This window comes from Danio aesculapii, chromosome 2 (genome assembly GCF_903798145.1).
Source record: "Danio aesculapii chromosome 2, fDanAes4.1, whole genome shotgun sequence".
In the NCBI taxonomy this organism is placed as follows: domain Eukaryota; kingdom Metazoa; phylum Chordata; class Actinopteri; order Cypriniformes; family Danionidae; genus Danio; species Danio aesculapii.
Window position 1 is genome coordinate 32,288,543 of NC_079436.1, and position 14,638 is coordinate 32,303,180.

At 34.9% G+C, this 14,638-nt stretch overlaps 2 protein-coding genes across 2 annotated transcripts in view; one reads left to right on the plus strand and one right to left on the minus strand.

Annotated features, from left to right (window-relative positions):
- nrbp2a (nuclear receptor binding protein 2a) overlaps positions 1-3,776 on the minus strand; it is a 45,277-nt gene extending 41,501 nt beyond the window's left edge. Inside the window, exon 1 of the mRNA XM_056477645.1 lies at positions 3,207-3,776. Coding sequence (XP_056333620.1) covers positions 3,207-3,326 — 120 coding nt within the window. The 5' untranslated portion in view covers positions 3,327-3,776. The remainder of the gene's footprint in view (positions 1-3,206) is intronic.
- Positions 3,777-8,377: 4,601 nt separating this feature from the next.
- klhl18 (kelch-like family member 18) overlaps positions 8,378-14,638 on the plus strand; it is a 14,530-nt gene continuing 8,269 nt past the window's right edge. Inside the window, exons 1-4 of the mRNA XM_056477657.1 lie at positions 8,378-8,539; positions 11,608-11,738; positions 13,226-13,366; positions 14,585-14,638. The exon at positions 14,585-14,638 is cut by the window's right edge and continues 145 nt beyond it. Of these exons, the coding sequence (XP_056333632.1) occupies positions 8,405-8,539; positions 11,608-11,738; positions 13,226-13,366; positions 14,585-14,638 (461 nt within the window). The 5' untranslated portion in view covers positions 8,378-8,404. The remainder of the gene's footprint in view (positions 8,540-11,607; positions 11,739-13,225; positions 13,367-14,584) is intronic.

Consider the following 14,638-nt stretch of genomic DNA (forward strand, 5'->3'; position numbering starts at 1 on the left):
TTCTCAAGAGAATTACCTATTTTTTATTAATGTTTATATTAGGGATTTTCAAATAGTACAAACAACAAAGACAACCAGACAAACAAACAAACCCCAAGCACTGCCAATTAAATAATAGTTTACAATTGTGTCTGTTTAACAAAATTAAATAAAAACAAAAGAAGCCAGAGCTCTCAACATAAAAACGTTAGAGTTTGTGTGGAAAGGATTGGAGAGGTTCCCAAAGTCTCCTGAACTCGTCCTGTTTGTGGTTGAGGTCATATAGGTTAATTATTTCTAAAGGAAGAAAGACTGACAACTGAGAAATCCACATGAAAATTGTTGGAATTTGACAAGTAGACCATTTAAGTACGAGGTATGAGTCATTTAGGTACGAGTCAAAAAGGTCTTCAGGAATGTCATTCAACAAAAAAGTGAGGGGGAGAAAATAAAACGTTTTCCAATTATCTCCCAGATTGCAGAATGAATCCCTCTCCAAAATAGTTAGATGTGAACACAGGACCAAAATACATGAAAAAATTTGCTCTTACAAGTTTTGCACTTAAAACAGAGGTCGGAACAAACTGGGAACATTTTATGCAGATAAACATGTTCAAGTATGTAAATTGCAATACATTTTGGAAAAATACCATCACAGATCTTGGACCAATCTTCAGAACAGAACTCCTATAGTGGCTTCAAACAAAGTAAACAAAGTAAACTAATAAGGCATATGAACTATTTTAAAACAAATAAAAGTAGACAAATAAATAAATAAATGACTGTATAACTTTTTGTGCAGCTTTTTTATATGCAATAAAGCTCAATTTACGCAAAAAAAGTCTTACAATCCTAAACAGCACAAGGCTGAAATTGTTGAAACAATCAATAATGCCACAGTTTTGCAACTACCAACCAAAAAACTTCCAACATTACTGCTTTTTACACAAGTACAAACCGTCTCAACCTGCACAACAAAGGCTGTGACGCCTGAACCATGCCTCTACATTTAAATGTCAGAGTCAGGAAAGTAAATATCCACCACAAACAAAACTTTCACTTTTGTTGTACAAGCACGTCAGCCTTTCTCTTAGCCAACCCTTTGCGCTTTGGCACCATTAACAACACTGATGCAATAGGAGTGTGAGCCACATACTAATAACATTCTTCCACTTACAGGCTATTCAAGCAGGAAATAATCACTCGTTGTACTCTAGCCACTTTGTCCCACTGATTTATCCAATTTTGCATCTTTATTGCTTTTCACAATTAAGTGGCAAGGGGAAAAACGAACACATAAATCACTCCCACTGGAGACATGGCCCTGACCTCTGAGAAACTTGAGAAGGTTTGTAAAATAAATGGAAATCTTTCACAGATATGCATGTAAGTGATGCATTATGTTTCGTGCTTTTGAGTACACTGTAAACACTAACAGGCAACCAATTAGTTTCTTTGACCACAAGTTTAATCGTATTTGTTTTAATTAGTTGCTGTTGTACAATAAATTTGAAGTGTCATGTATATAAACAATTAAACTGTGCTCATAAAATTTCTTTAAATGATCAGTGGGTTCAAAGTCAATGGCTTCTGTTCTGGCCCTCAAAAACATATATGATCCTAAATGAATTGCACAGTGATTGTTTTGCTTCATAAGATGCAGGACTGCCAGACTCAAGCACTCTTTTTTTCCCATCAGCTGTCAGACTTTTAAACGGATAGCCAGTGGACATAAACAGTTAAATTTTTTGGAGCCTATGGACAAACTGTACATTGTTCAGACTGTACTGAACGGCTTGATCTACTCAGTAGCACATTATATTCTTCGTCTTTGCAATATTAATGCATACAACTGCACTCAATCTGCTCCAGCCATTGTACTGTTGTTTGCACAGAAGCCAATTGCACTAGGCACATTTTGCATAATTAACACAATTTTACACAATTAACTACTATACATTTATATATATTTATGAATATATTATTTATATATATATATATATATATATATATATATATATATATATATATATATATATATATATATATATATATATATATATATATATATATATATATATATATACACACACAAATTTCATAGTTATACTTGTGTAAGATATGTATTATGTGTGTAACTTCACTGTGGACAGCAAAGTAAGAATTTGCTTGTACAGGGGAACTTGTTTCCTTACTGTGCACATGACAATAAACGATTTGAATTGAATTACAGCTACAGATATTAATGGCACTCAAAATGCCAATTACTTTGCAAAGTTTTTAGCTGTAAATCTTTTAAATGTTTTACTGAAGAAAGGTTTACTATAGTTTGAGTAACCTGAGAGGGAGTAAATTAACAGAAAAGTGTCATTTTTGAGTGAACTTAAAGTTTTAGCACTCATGTGTGAACTTGTGACAAAAAGTACTCTCACGGAAACAGTGCACTTTAGTTGAGCCAAACAAGCTTTGAAGTAAACCAGTTTGCAGACTTGTCTATTTAATTAGCACTAATTTGAATGCAGAGAGTGTCATAGCTGACATGACTAGAACCGACCATAGGGTTAAAATAAGTAGCTATAAGATTCCAGTGTACTGTAAGACAGACTGAACGTGTGCCAAGGCTGATAAGGTTTAGTATACAGTATCTGTGACTTATCTCAAAGAGATCCAAGCTCTTAACGCTTCAACACAAGCCAACAGAAGAGGGCTGACACTTCCACGCCCATTTTATCTCACACAATGATGAAACGACATTAAACACAAACGACTAAACACAATAGTAACTTATAACTTTACTTTGGGTCTGCGCGTGTGTACGTGCGCGGAGGGGGAGGGGCTGTACGTAAACTCAAATGTTTACATTAAAATACCACGTAAACTACGTGCAACGCTTATAAAATGTTGTAAAATGTGTTTAAAGCACATTAAGACGTGTTGTTAACGAATTTGTGCGTCGATTGACATGTTGCTTTTCATAACAGGCGGTTTTGGTGTGCAGTTTATCAGCTGTAAAATCACAGTAAACTCTCCATGTGCGCAGAAAACCAACATTGCTAGTACGTAGCGAAAACACCCACATGCACGTTATTTTGTGTGGTTTTATTTGCAGACCCCTCCAGATACTTTATTTACAGTCTAAAGCACGTTTTATTCTGATCCAGCCATGGTCTGTGCAAGAAAATGACAGCGATGCTTCTTCATATGCACATTAGCCTCGAGGGACGTACCTGCTCTCGTCGTTTCTGCCAGCGGCCGCAGGGGCTTTCCTCCAGGATTTCGCTCTCATCTTCACTCTCCTCCTCTTTCCCCCCGGACCCCGATATGTTCTCTGGGACGGACATAGTCATTTTACCCTTGCCTGCTGCTTTGACGGCTCCTTTAAGACCAACTGAGCACGCAGGACCTCCCGAGGCTTGCAGCGATGTTGAATCTGCAAGCGTGTTTCATTGAATATCCAAGACTGGCGAATAACGCTGCTCACGATTTCAAGTTACAGCGCAGCCGCCAACCACACACAGACACCGCAACAAACAGTTCAGACGACACGATTCGCGATTAAAGCGTTGTAAAAGCTAGGTAAAATATTTATGTTATGGAGAATTTAATCCCATTACTGAGGATACTTGGTGAAGTGAACAAGGCTCACGGTTGCAGACACAGTGTCGTACGTGAGGAACGTGGGTCTCTGGACGTCCAGTCCGCAGTCCACCCTTCACATAGCCTACTCAGTGTACTGAAAGACCTACAGGCATCACTTCGTCTCCGTCCAGCTTTCCCGACTGGCTGGAGCTTTCTGAATTTCCCCTTTTTAGAATGCTACCGTAAAGCTTAGACAATATGCGAGTCTTTTACTGGCCCGAGCAATAAAAGCGTTCAGTGTTTTGTCAGATTACTCAAGATGAGTCATAATTTACACAATGCAAAGGAAGATTGGGCTGTAAACATTATTGGCCTACTACACTTCAAATACCACTAATACATTTTACTATGAACTATTGAAATGTGGCTTTAACGTAATTTCACACAGTGTAAGTAGCCTCTACAAGTATATAACCTAATTGGTCTACTCAACAGGTATACCTGTAGGCTACTCATGTGTTTTGATCGAGTATTCAATTTAGCATGCTTAGATTTGGGTTGTTTTTTATTGAGAAGCCTATACATTTTTTTTCCACATAATTTTTATAAACATCCAAATTAAATTTTTTTCTAACAAACAACTCTATTATTATATTCACAACGATGCCTCGTCCATTGTTTCATTATCTTTTGGATAAAAAACAAAAACAAAAAACTTGGACTTGACTATAGACTACATATAGTGCTCAGCATAAATGATTACACCCGCTTTTATATATTTATCCAATTTTTACAGTGAAAATAGACAATATATTTTGTTGCATTTAAATTAAACAGTTAAATAAAATAAGAGTTTGGTACTTTCATATGTTAAAAATGTGCTACAAGTATTGACTTCGTATTTGTCTACATATTATCTTTGATTGTAGAATAGTTACAGCACAATTGAAAACATAGCTGTGAATATTTATCTTTTAAGTGTACTCAGTAAAAAAGCTTGAAGTGTACTTCATTTGAAAGGGAATTGCGTATGTAATTTCCACAAGTCTAGGCTTGCATGGGTTTCGTTACTAGTATTTAAGTTGAGTGACAGGGTTTAGTCAAATGTGTAAGACCTCACACAGCCTTTTAATATTCGTTCTCAGATCATATACAGTTACACAGGCCTTAAAATGTATTTAGACACTTAAGCCACAATTTTACTAAATAATGATTAAAAACTATATAAAACTAGGAGTAATTTAGTTAAAAAACAGCAAAAAATAAAGAGGAAACAATCTTACATAAATTAATATAGAATATATATTTGTATTAATAATAATCTCTTAACAACGTGGAACATTTTCTGGTTCTCAGATAAAATAACTGTATTTGCTTTGTCAAGAAATCTGAAGGAAACATTATACAGTCAGTGCACTAAGAATGACCTTGACAGGTTGTGTTAAATGTGCAATACTGAAATGACTAAGAAAAAGGAAGTTAGTTCTGAGAAACTCTCTTGCCTCATTTTAATGAGTGTCATACTCCTTGTATGTTTGTTGAGTTTTTTGCACTTATTGGCTGCTTTTACATTTTGACAACCGCCCCCTACTATTTTTTTCTCTCTTTCCAAAAAAAAAGAAAAAAACCCAAAGAGAAGGTTGTTAGGTGTATAATTTGTTTTTATATGACACTGAACATATCAGCTATTGAACTGAGCATGGACTTAAAGATTTGTTTTACAAATATTTCATATAACATTATTTACCTTTATTGTTTTTTAAATATAACATTATTACATATTACATTAGATTAGATTACATTCAACTTCATTGTCATTACACATGTACACTCAAAAGATTACGTTTGCTGCTTGTATTGCTGCTTGTGTACCTATTAAATACTTAAAATACCAATAAAATGAGCTGAAACAAGACAATTCTAAAGGTGATTTTAGGAACAATTTAATTGTTTTATGTTCAATCCACTTAAATTGGTAAAAACTAACAAGTTAATTTCATTACTTTATGTTGTCCCAACACAAATAGATTGTGTGGAACCCAGCATTTTTACAGTGTACAAGGCAACTAAATGCATAGGTCTATAAATTAGACCTAAATAGGTCTAGGTCTATAAATTAGACAAAATAGCATTATTTACGTTTTTTTTATATACAACATTATTTATCTTATAACGTGCAAAGCATCCGTCCTCTACATATGCCCTGTTTTGCTTTTCAAAAGGTTTTACTGGTAACTTCTTTGAAATCATCTTTTTTTCTGTTTCTTAGAAAAGCACTTCCACTTAATTCCCCCAAGGTAGCAGCTTTTACCTGAAAAGCTTATTTTCTTGCCAATTCATGCCTGCCAGAAAAAAACTGTCTGTTTTCTGTTTATTTGCGTAAATACTACTCTTAGAGACTTCCTGATCATTTATTAGTGGATATTTTCTGCCATCTACTGGTGAAGTCATATAGTTACAAAAGAGTGTGAGTATTCAATATTCGACATTCATTCATTTTCTTTTCAGCTTAGTCCCTTTATTAATCCTGGGTCACCACAGCAGAATGAACCGCCAACTTACATAGCACATGTATTACACATCAGATGCCTCTCCAGCTGCAACCCATCACTGGGAAACATCCATACACACGGAGCACCCAGAGGAGACCCACGCAAACACGGGGAGAACATGCAAACTCCACACAGAAATGCCAACTGATCCAGCTGAGACTCGAACCAGCAACCTTCTTGCTGTGAGGCGATCGTGCTACCCACGGCACTACCGCGTCGCCTAATATTTGACATGAAAAATTATGTTTTCTTTAGTTTTTTATTGTTGATTTATTTTTACCTGAAAAAAAGAAGCCTTTTACAAACTATTAGTATACAATAAAGCCTTTTTTAGTGTTTTAAGTAACTTTTAGCCAGGGGAGGTTCGGGTGGTCTAAAAGACCCACGCCTCACTGACAAAGGTCCAGAATTTGTCCCACACATGAGCTCATTTGTCCTATTTTGACAGCTATGCCATCATAAATTGTGAAAATAATCTATCGAAGAAGGCTTTAACACCAAGCAGAATCATGTGTTGGCTGAAAGTTGAATGTGCTGGCCAGTTTGCTATTTAAATTAATAATATTTAAATGTCAACGTTTTTCATTTAAAGCTTTAACAGATTCCTTTATTTTTTCCAATGATATTTGATGTAATAAATTTTTATTGAAAAAATAATATTGTTCTCATAATTCTTCATTCTAAACCTTTGGGAAATGTTTGGTACATCAAAAAGTGTGGTTAGGATGATCATCCAGCTAGCGAATCCAGCTAAGAATGGTTCTTAAAATTATTAAATAGGAAACAAGGTGAATAACTGCAAAAAAGTCAATTTTTCAAAGAAAAAAGAACCACCCCTTTCACCAGATTGGCTATGGACCTGATCATAACCAAATTAGTCACACGATGATACGATGAAAAGAACTGGAATAGCTAATGGAGTGCCTGAAGGTATTGAAGGAATTAGTGTTTTACTGTGTTTACGCAACTGTAGATTTAACCAGATTTCCACAACTAGCTTTAGTGCCTTAAACTTCTGCTTTAAGCTACTTTGACACAAAATACAAGGAGGACATAAGGCTAAGTGACTATCCCTGTAGTAGTCTGTCAGACATTTAAAGAAGTTTTTCAAGACAGTTTTGTTTTTCCAAAGGTTGGCAAAAACATAATAGCCTGACAGTGGGAAAACTCTGCTCTGCCTTTCTCTTATTGCTAAGCAGTCTGCTTAAGTGTGATCTATAGTTACAGTGCTCAGCACATATAAGTACACCCCTCACAAATCTATCTTTTAAATTCATATTTTTAATAGAAAGCTATACAATATTATATGTGTGCATATACATTAGATTAGTCAGTACTGAAGCCAAATCTGGAGCTTATCTAACAAATTAACTTATGATAACGGTCTAGAAAGTAGTACACCCAAATTAATATGTTATAGAAAAAAATGAAATACAAATTTAAAAAAGGGGAAAAATCAAGAGAAGCAAAAAAAAATTAAATAAATAAATAAAAAATCGAAAAAATGAAGTTTTTTTTCTTGAATTTAATTGTATTATCTTTCAATTTCTAAATATGTTTGTTGACTAAAATATTATTTTAATAAATATATCTGTTTAATAAATCTATCTTGTTCAAATGCACCAAAATACATAGCCTATATTCACTGAGAAATGGATAAAAATATTACAATTTAAAATGGGGTGTACTCAGTTATGCTGAGCACTGTATATGTTATATATTTAATAAGAGATCATAATCTAATTTACTTGAAAATACTTAAAAAATAGACTTACACACAAATATAATTATCTGACGTCGATTCAACTGAATATGCATGAAAATTATAAAATAAAATAAAAGTACAGAAGTAATATTTATATAGAAATGACAATGACCTTGCATGACTAACAAAGCACTCCATTCTACAGTCTAAACTCTATTACTTAACAACTTTGCCTGAAAGCTTCTACTCATAAAGAGACTGAACTATCTTTATATGCCATACATAACAGTACATTATGAATTCAAGCAGTGTCTCACTGTCACATGGCTGTGAAGGACTGTCGTCTGTTCTCACAGACAGACATCAAAAGCTCTGTCACGTGAACTGAACCCAACATAAGCCGTGATGTAGCTCTGAATCACACGAATAAGACCAGGACATCCACATAAATCAGATTTGAGAAGCATACATGACCCCTGCATGATAGAGAAGGGAACTGACACCGCCTGTGGAGGGCACTCAGTTATAATAATACAGCTCGAAGTACGGCGTCTCGCTTTGGACAAAAAGTGTCGTTTCCAGTCCATCAATGACGATGGGTGACACGATATTTGAAGAATTAGAAGATTTGATGCATTTTTCTGTCGCCGATTTGCCCACTCGTGGATATGCAGTGATGGAGGAGATCCGACGGCAAGGGAAACTGTGTGACGTTACGCTAAAAGTACTGTGCTTTTCTGTCTTTGGGATAATTTGCTGCTTATAATGCTAATCTAGTAGCACTGGGCTGTCAGCATGGGAGAGGCTACACTGCTAGTTCATATGTTTAAGATGTCAAGTCGTTTTCTTATATGTCTTATTGTATATGTCGCATGAAATCCATCTTTGTATATGGTATATACGTTTTGAAGGCGAGCAATTATTATTCTATTGTAATTTAGTTAGCATGTTCTGCTAACATCCTCATCAGCTGAATATGAACTGTGTATTATAAAGTAGTACCGCACGGAAGAGGAACAATGCATCCTGATATGATTAATATTTAACTATTTTGTCGAGTTTAGTACAAGATACTAGTATGAACTGGACATGTAATACATTATAAGCTGCTTGATTTATTTTAAAACATTCATTATATATATTTCTATTACTTAAAAAAAAAATCTAATACATGTTCATGTTTTTAGCTCTGGATATTATACTTTCAAATTCCCTCATTCCTTCATTTTTTCCAAAACCATGGTGACAGGTTAATATTTTATTTCATTTGTTGCCAATGCATTTCAAATGTAAATAATGTTATTTTTCATTTATATTTTTAGCTGTTTCTGCTCATTTTAAAGCTTGTTTTATGGTATTATTAAGTTTTGCTATTGCATTTTTAATAGTTTCACATACAGTTGACACCATTGTCAAAACAACCCCCTCTTCACACAGATTTATGTACATTAATAAAGGTGTGCTGACTGCTAGTGGGCTCTGCTTTATTCACCAAACAACAGACTTTACACTTGTCAAGTAACAGTTTATTTCTGTAAAGGCACAAAGACAATTGTAAAATCTAAAATGTTGTTTCTGGAGCCTTGGAGAAGAAATAAGTAGAACAGAATCATTCATTAAAACATTAAGACATAAATATGCAAATGTACATCTCTGGAAAAGAATAAGAGACTAGAAAATTCTCAATTTTGATTGAGTTACCATTATACATATGTCTATAGTTATTGTTTATTTGTGATTCATTTATTATTAACAGTCATATCACCCTGCAGCCCAAGACCAGTTACTCATTGAAGCTAAGCAGGGCTGAGTCTGGTCAGTACCTGGGTGGGAGACCACATGGGAAGACTAGGTTGCTGTTGGAAGGGGTGTTAGTGAGGCCAGCAGGGGGCACTCAACCTGTGGTCTGTGTGAGTCCTAATGCCCCAGTATAGTGAAGGGGACACTATACTATCAGTGAGCGCCATTCAACCGAGGTCATTAAAAATCTTATGGCACTTCTCGTAAAGAGTAGGGGTGTAACCCTGGTGTCCTGGCCACATTACCCTCCATTGGCCCTTACCCATCATGGCGTCCCAATCCTCCCCAGCCACCGAATTGGCTCTATCACTGTCTCTCTACTCCCCCTATAGCTAGTGTGGGGTAAGCGCACTGACTGCTGTTATATCATCCAAGTGGGTGCTGCACACTGGTGGTGGTGTGGAGAGATCCCCCTTCATGACTGTAAAGCGCTTTGGGTGTATGGTCATACACTATAAATACACATTACATTATTATAGTTTATTTATAGTTATAACATATAGATGGTATTTATTGTAGCATAGGGCTGTATAGGGCTAATAAACGATATCATATCGAATCGTGATAAAATGTTTGTCGATAACAATGATAAGCTCAGGAAATTTTTACATGATATTTATCAATGCAAAGAGCCAATCACACAACACACATATGCAACAATAAGAATCTGTAATTGTGTTGATATTAGAGATATGCAACATCACCCAGTATTGTTTAGCGAGCTCGATTCACTTTCCCGCCGGCAGTATTACATGTTTAACTGTTTTAATGATGAATATTTTAACAATTTTAATTAAGTAAAACGTTTATTTAAAATATTTCTGTAATTGTTTATTTTTAGAGAATGCATTATGTATTTTTGTGTGTGTACTGTATATATGCTGACAGTTCTTCAAAATATTATATTTTATATCGTATATCATAAGAATATTATGGAAAATCGGAATCTCCAAAAAAATCAGAGTAATGTGTAAACTATTTTTGTTAATAAACAAGACTTTAAAATGTTATTTAATGAAGTGTCTAATCTTTGTGGCTTCAGTCATTGTTGGGATACTCTTTTAAAGCTGGAAGTATTAACAACGTATATCGAAATATATATCATTATAGTCAATATGAAAAAGATTTATTGATATTGCATTATTGCCATATCGCCCAGCCCTATTGTAGCATGTTTTATATAACTGATGACATTTCATCCAAATGTTGTGAATTAGAGCATTTCCATAAAAAGTGCCGGTTTTATGTTCATATTCATTTTAGACAACAAAATACCAATGTTTTAACTTAAAATTAAATAAAATTTAATTTGTAAAATAACCCTGATTTCCAATTATGTAAACATTTGTTATTCTACGCATTTTACCCAAACCTATACCTAATAATTGCAGTAAATCCATAAAAACTGTTCATTTTTTCCCCATCATATATTTTTCCCCCATATATGTATACAAGTATTAATTATGAAAAAAAAACGGTGTAAAATAGAGTGCTTGTTTTTGCCTAATGTTTGTGAGTGAACATATACCATCATATCGCTGTCTAAAGCATCATTAGGAGAAGCTTGAGCTAATGAAACGTGCTCAGTCCCGTTGTGCTTTAACTGTTGCATCATCAGCCATTTATGTGGGTCACAGAAAGCAGTAATCCTCTTTATCTCCTTCACCTGACCTCCAGCGTTCATGTCTTAGCTGACAGACAGCTGGCTTATATAGTACATATACTCCATACACACTAATTCTCATGCTGAGGATTATTGTATGCTTTTAGTAAACGAAGTTGTCCTAATGGCTTACCGTTTTCACATTAGATCAGTCATTTATTAAAGCCGCACTGTTAATTTTTGCCCTGGAATATTCTCATAGTTAACAATGTTTGTTTAACATAGTTAAGAATGTCCCAAAAATGTCACATTGTCAACACTGCAACAGGACAATAGATGTGTTACTTATGTATATGATTATTTAGATCTTTTTCTCTCTGTGTATACAGGTAGGAGAGCACAAGTTCAGTGCTCACAGAATAGTCCTTGCTGCTTCTATTCCATATTTCCATGCCATGTTCACCAACGACATGGTGGAGTGCAAACAGGATGAGATCGTCATGCAGGGCATGGATCCCAGGTGAAGACACAATAGCTCATATAGACTAGGGCTGCACACTAATGGAAACAAACTGACATTGCAATAAGTAATATTGGATATGAATAGAATTTTACAAATTGACCCTATTTAGAAATAATTCCTGATTTTAGATTGATTTGAATGATTTGTAAGCAAGTGCATCTGCATAAAAAATACAAAATTATACTATTTTATACTAAATAAAATAAAACAGATGAAAAAACTGAAGGATCAAAATGAAAAATCCATATATATATATATAAGGTATTGGTGGATATATATATATATATATATATATATAATTATACAAAATTGTGGAGTCTTACTGTATTGAATTATAGAAATTCAATAATCAAATGTAAAATAACACTGCATAGTCTTTATTTTATTAAATAATTTAGTAAACACAATTAATCTTCATTAAAGTGGCAAACTTTATAATTACTTGTGCCCAAATGGTTTAAAATAACTTGAAATCTTGCAGTCACGGGCCTCAAAAACACATCCACATAATAATCTTTCATATTATTTTAGAGTTAAACTTTGCTACAACTCCACAATCATGTTTACTGTAGCCCCTTTCACACATACAGATCTTTCGGGAAAATTACCGACAATTTTCCGGAAAGGGATCATTTATGAACAGGCCCTTTTTGAAAATACCGGTACATTCGTTCCGGCAATTTTCCGAAAAGAGAAGTTGTAACATTATCTGTAACATGCCGGAATGCTGCGCTGTGTGAACGCAGTAGGAAAATTGCTCGATTAGAACGTGCTGACGTGAGACGTGTACTCCAGTCAATCAGGACATTCAGGCACATTTACATCTGCGCTGTTTACGAAAATAAAAGCCTTTGAATATTTTTCCAGACACATTTAGCTGCTAGATGTTAGTCAGATGACGTTTATATGTTCCTCCTTAATGCCAACTGTGTAAAAAATGATCGCTAAAATGCTTATGCTAATCCGCTGTTCGTTTACCTTCAAGCTTTGCTTCAGTTGCTTGACGCATGTGCATGTGAAGCAGCTGGTGAGCGCCAGCACACGCACACATATTATGTACAGTCAACAAAAGCCCAACCCCTTCCATGTTTACAAATACAAGTACAGCCTTTTAGAGCTCATTTCTGGTTAATGATGTCAGAATTTACCGGTATTTTGAAATGGATGGGTGAATGGTCTTATCCGGAAAAATTACGGAACGTTCTTACCTGTGTGAACAGCACTATTGTGAATTTACCAGCAAAGTCAGTCCGGTAATTTTCCGGATATTTACCTGTATCACTGTGTGAAAGGGGCTTGTGCCTCCTGGTTAATTATAATACCAATTTGAAATTATTTGTGACTATTGCAGGTTCGCACATTTCGATATCGATGCTGAAACGATATATTGTGCAGCCCTAATATAGACAGTTGAAATATGTTGACAAGCTGTTTTGAGTGTTTTGGAAGGCTATACTTGTCATTTCTGCTCTACCTTTAAACAGTGCTCTTGAGGCCCTTATAAACTTTGCCTACAACGGACACATAGCCATAGACCAACAGAACGTCCAGGCCCTCCTGATAGGGGCCAGTTTCCTACAGCTTCAAAACGTCAAAGATGCCTGCTGCTCTTTTCTACAACAGAGGTACAGATAAATAATGATGTCTTCAAATTGATGAAAACTGTTCAGGATGTCCTCTTATGATCTAAACATATTGTATGTCCTTTTTGAAGATTTTAGATTTTTATAAATCGATAGCTGAATTAAACCTAAATTGAAACTGACATGCAGAAAAGACTTCACAGGTTTAAAAAGTCAACACGGGTTTAAAAACAAATCACCCATGTCACAATGTCTTTAAACGTTGCTTTTATTTGATTGTATTTCTGAAAGCACATCGCACATTCATCCTATTATGTCACAAAAAAACAAACAGCAATGTGTAATTCGACCGAAATGTTTAGAAATTTTGGTGGTTCATTATGCTGTGGCGACCTCTGATAAATAAGGGACTTAGCCGAAGGAAAAAGAATGAATAAATATTTAGAAATTTGCATCCTTTTAGAGTAATTTTTTCAAACTAATGAAACGTAAAAGACTTTGAATGATCAGCTTTCCTAAGCTAAATGTGCTAAGTTCTAATTTAAAAGTTGTTTTGATGTCTTTCTGTGGTTGAAAAACTGATCTGATTAAGTCTGATTAAGCAAAATCTTTTTTAACTGGATTGGAAGAGATGTGTAAGTCTATTCCTTCTTATCTTAAATGTAAAGGTAAAAAAACATCTCTTTTTTAATTTACATCATACAACTGACAAAATCTGAAAAATTATGTTCTGTATTTTAAGTATCCAAGCATAATACTTCATGGTAATGGTGGATGTGTGTATGTAAAAGTATTTGGTGTAGATTAGCTGAGGCTGAACTTGATTTTTAGGACTAAGAATTCATATCTTAGTCACTTACTTATTCCCAGGGCCATTTATGTTGAAGTTGATATTCAGCCGCACCATGTTGGTGTTTTATAACATCTCATTTTTATGAGGCGAGTCGTTAGCCCAATGCTCAACCCACAACCTGAAGGACCAGGACATACACACATACACTACGGCCAATTTAGCTTTCCCAATTCACCTATACCGCATGTCTTTGGACTTGAAGGAGAAACCGGAGCATCCGGAGTAAACCCATGCGAACACTGGGAGTGGAAACTGTCGCTTACATTTATGAAGTCTTGAAATTGGCCACACAGCTGATACATTTAATTTGTAGTTTATCCATGTTATTTTACACAAAATAAATTCTGGTTTTATGGTCCAGTGTCACATATTTACAGAGAATTCATTGATCTGCTGCTGATTTACAGGTTGCATCCCAAGAATTGCCTTGGTGTGCGGCAGTTTGCAGAGACTATGATGTG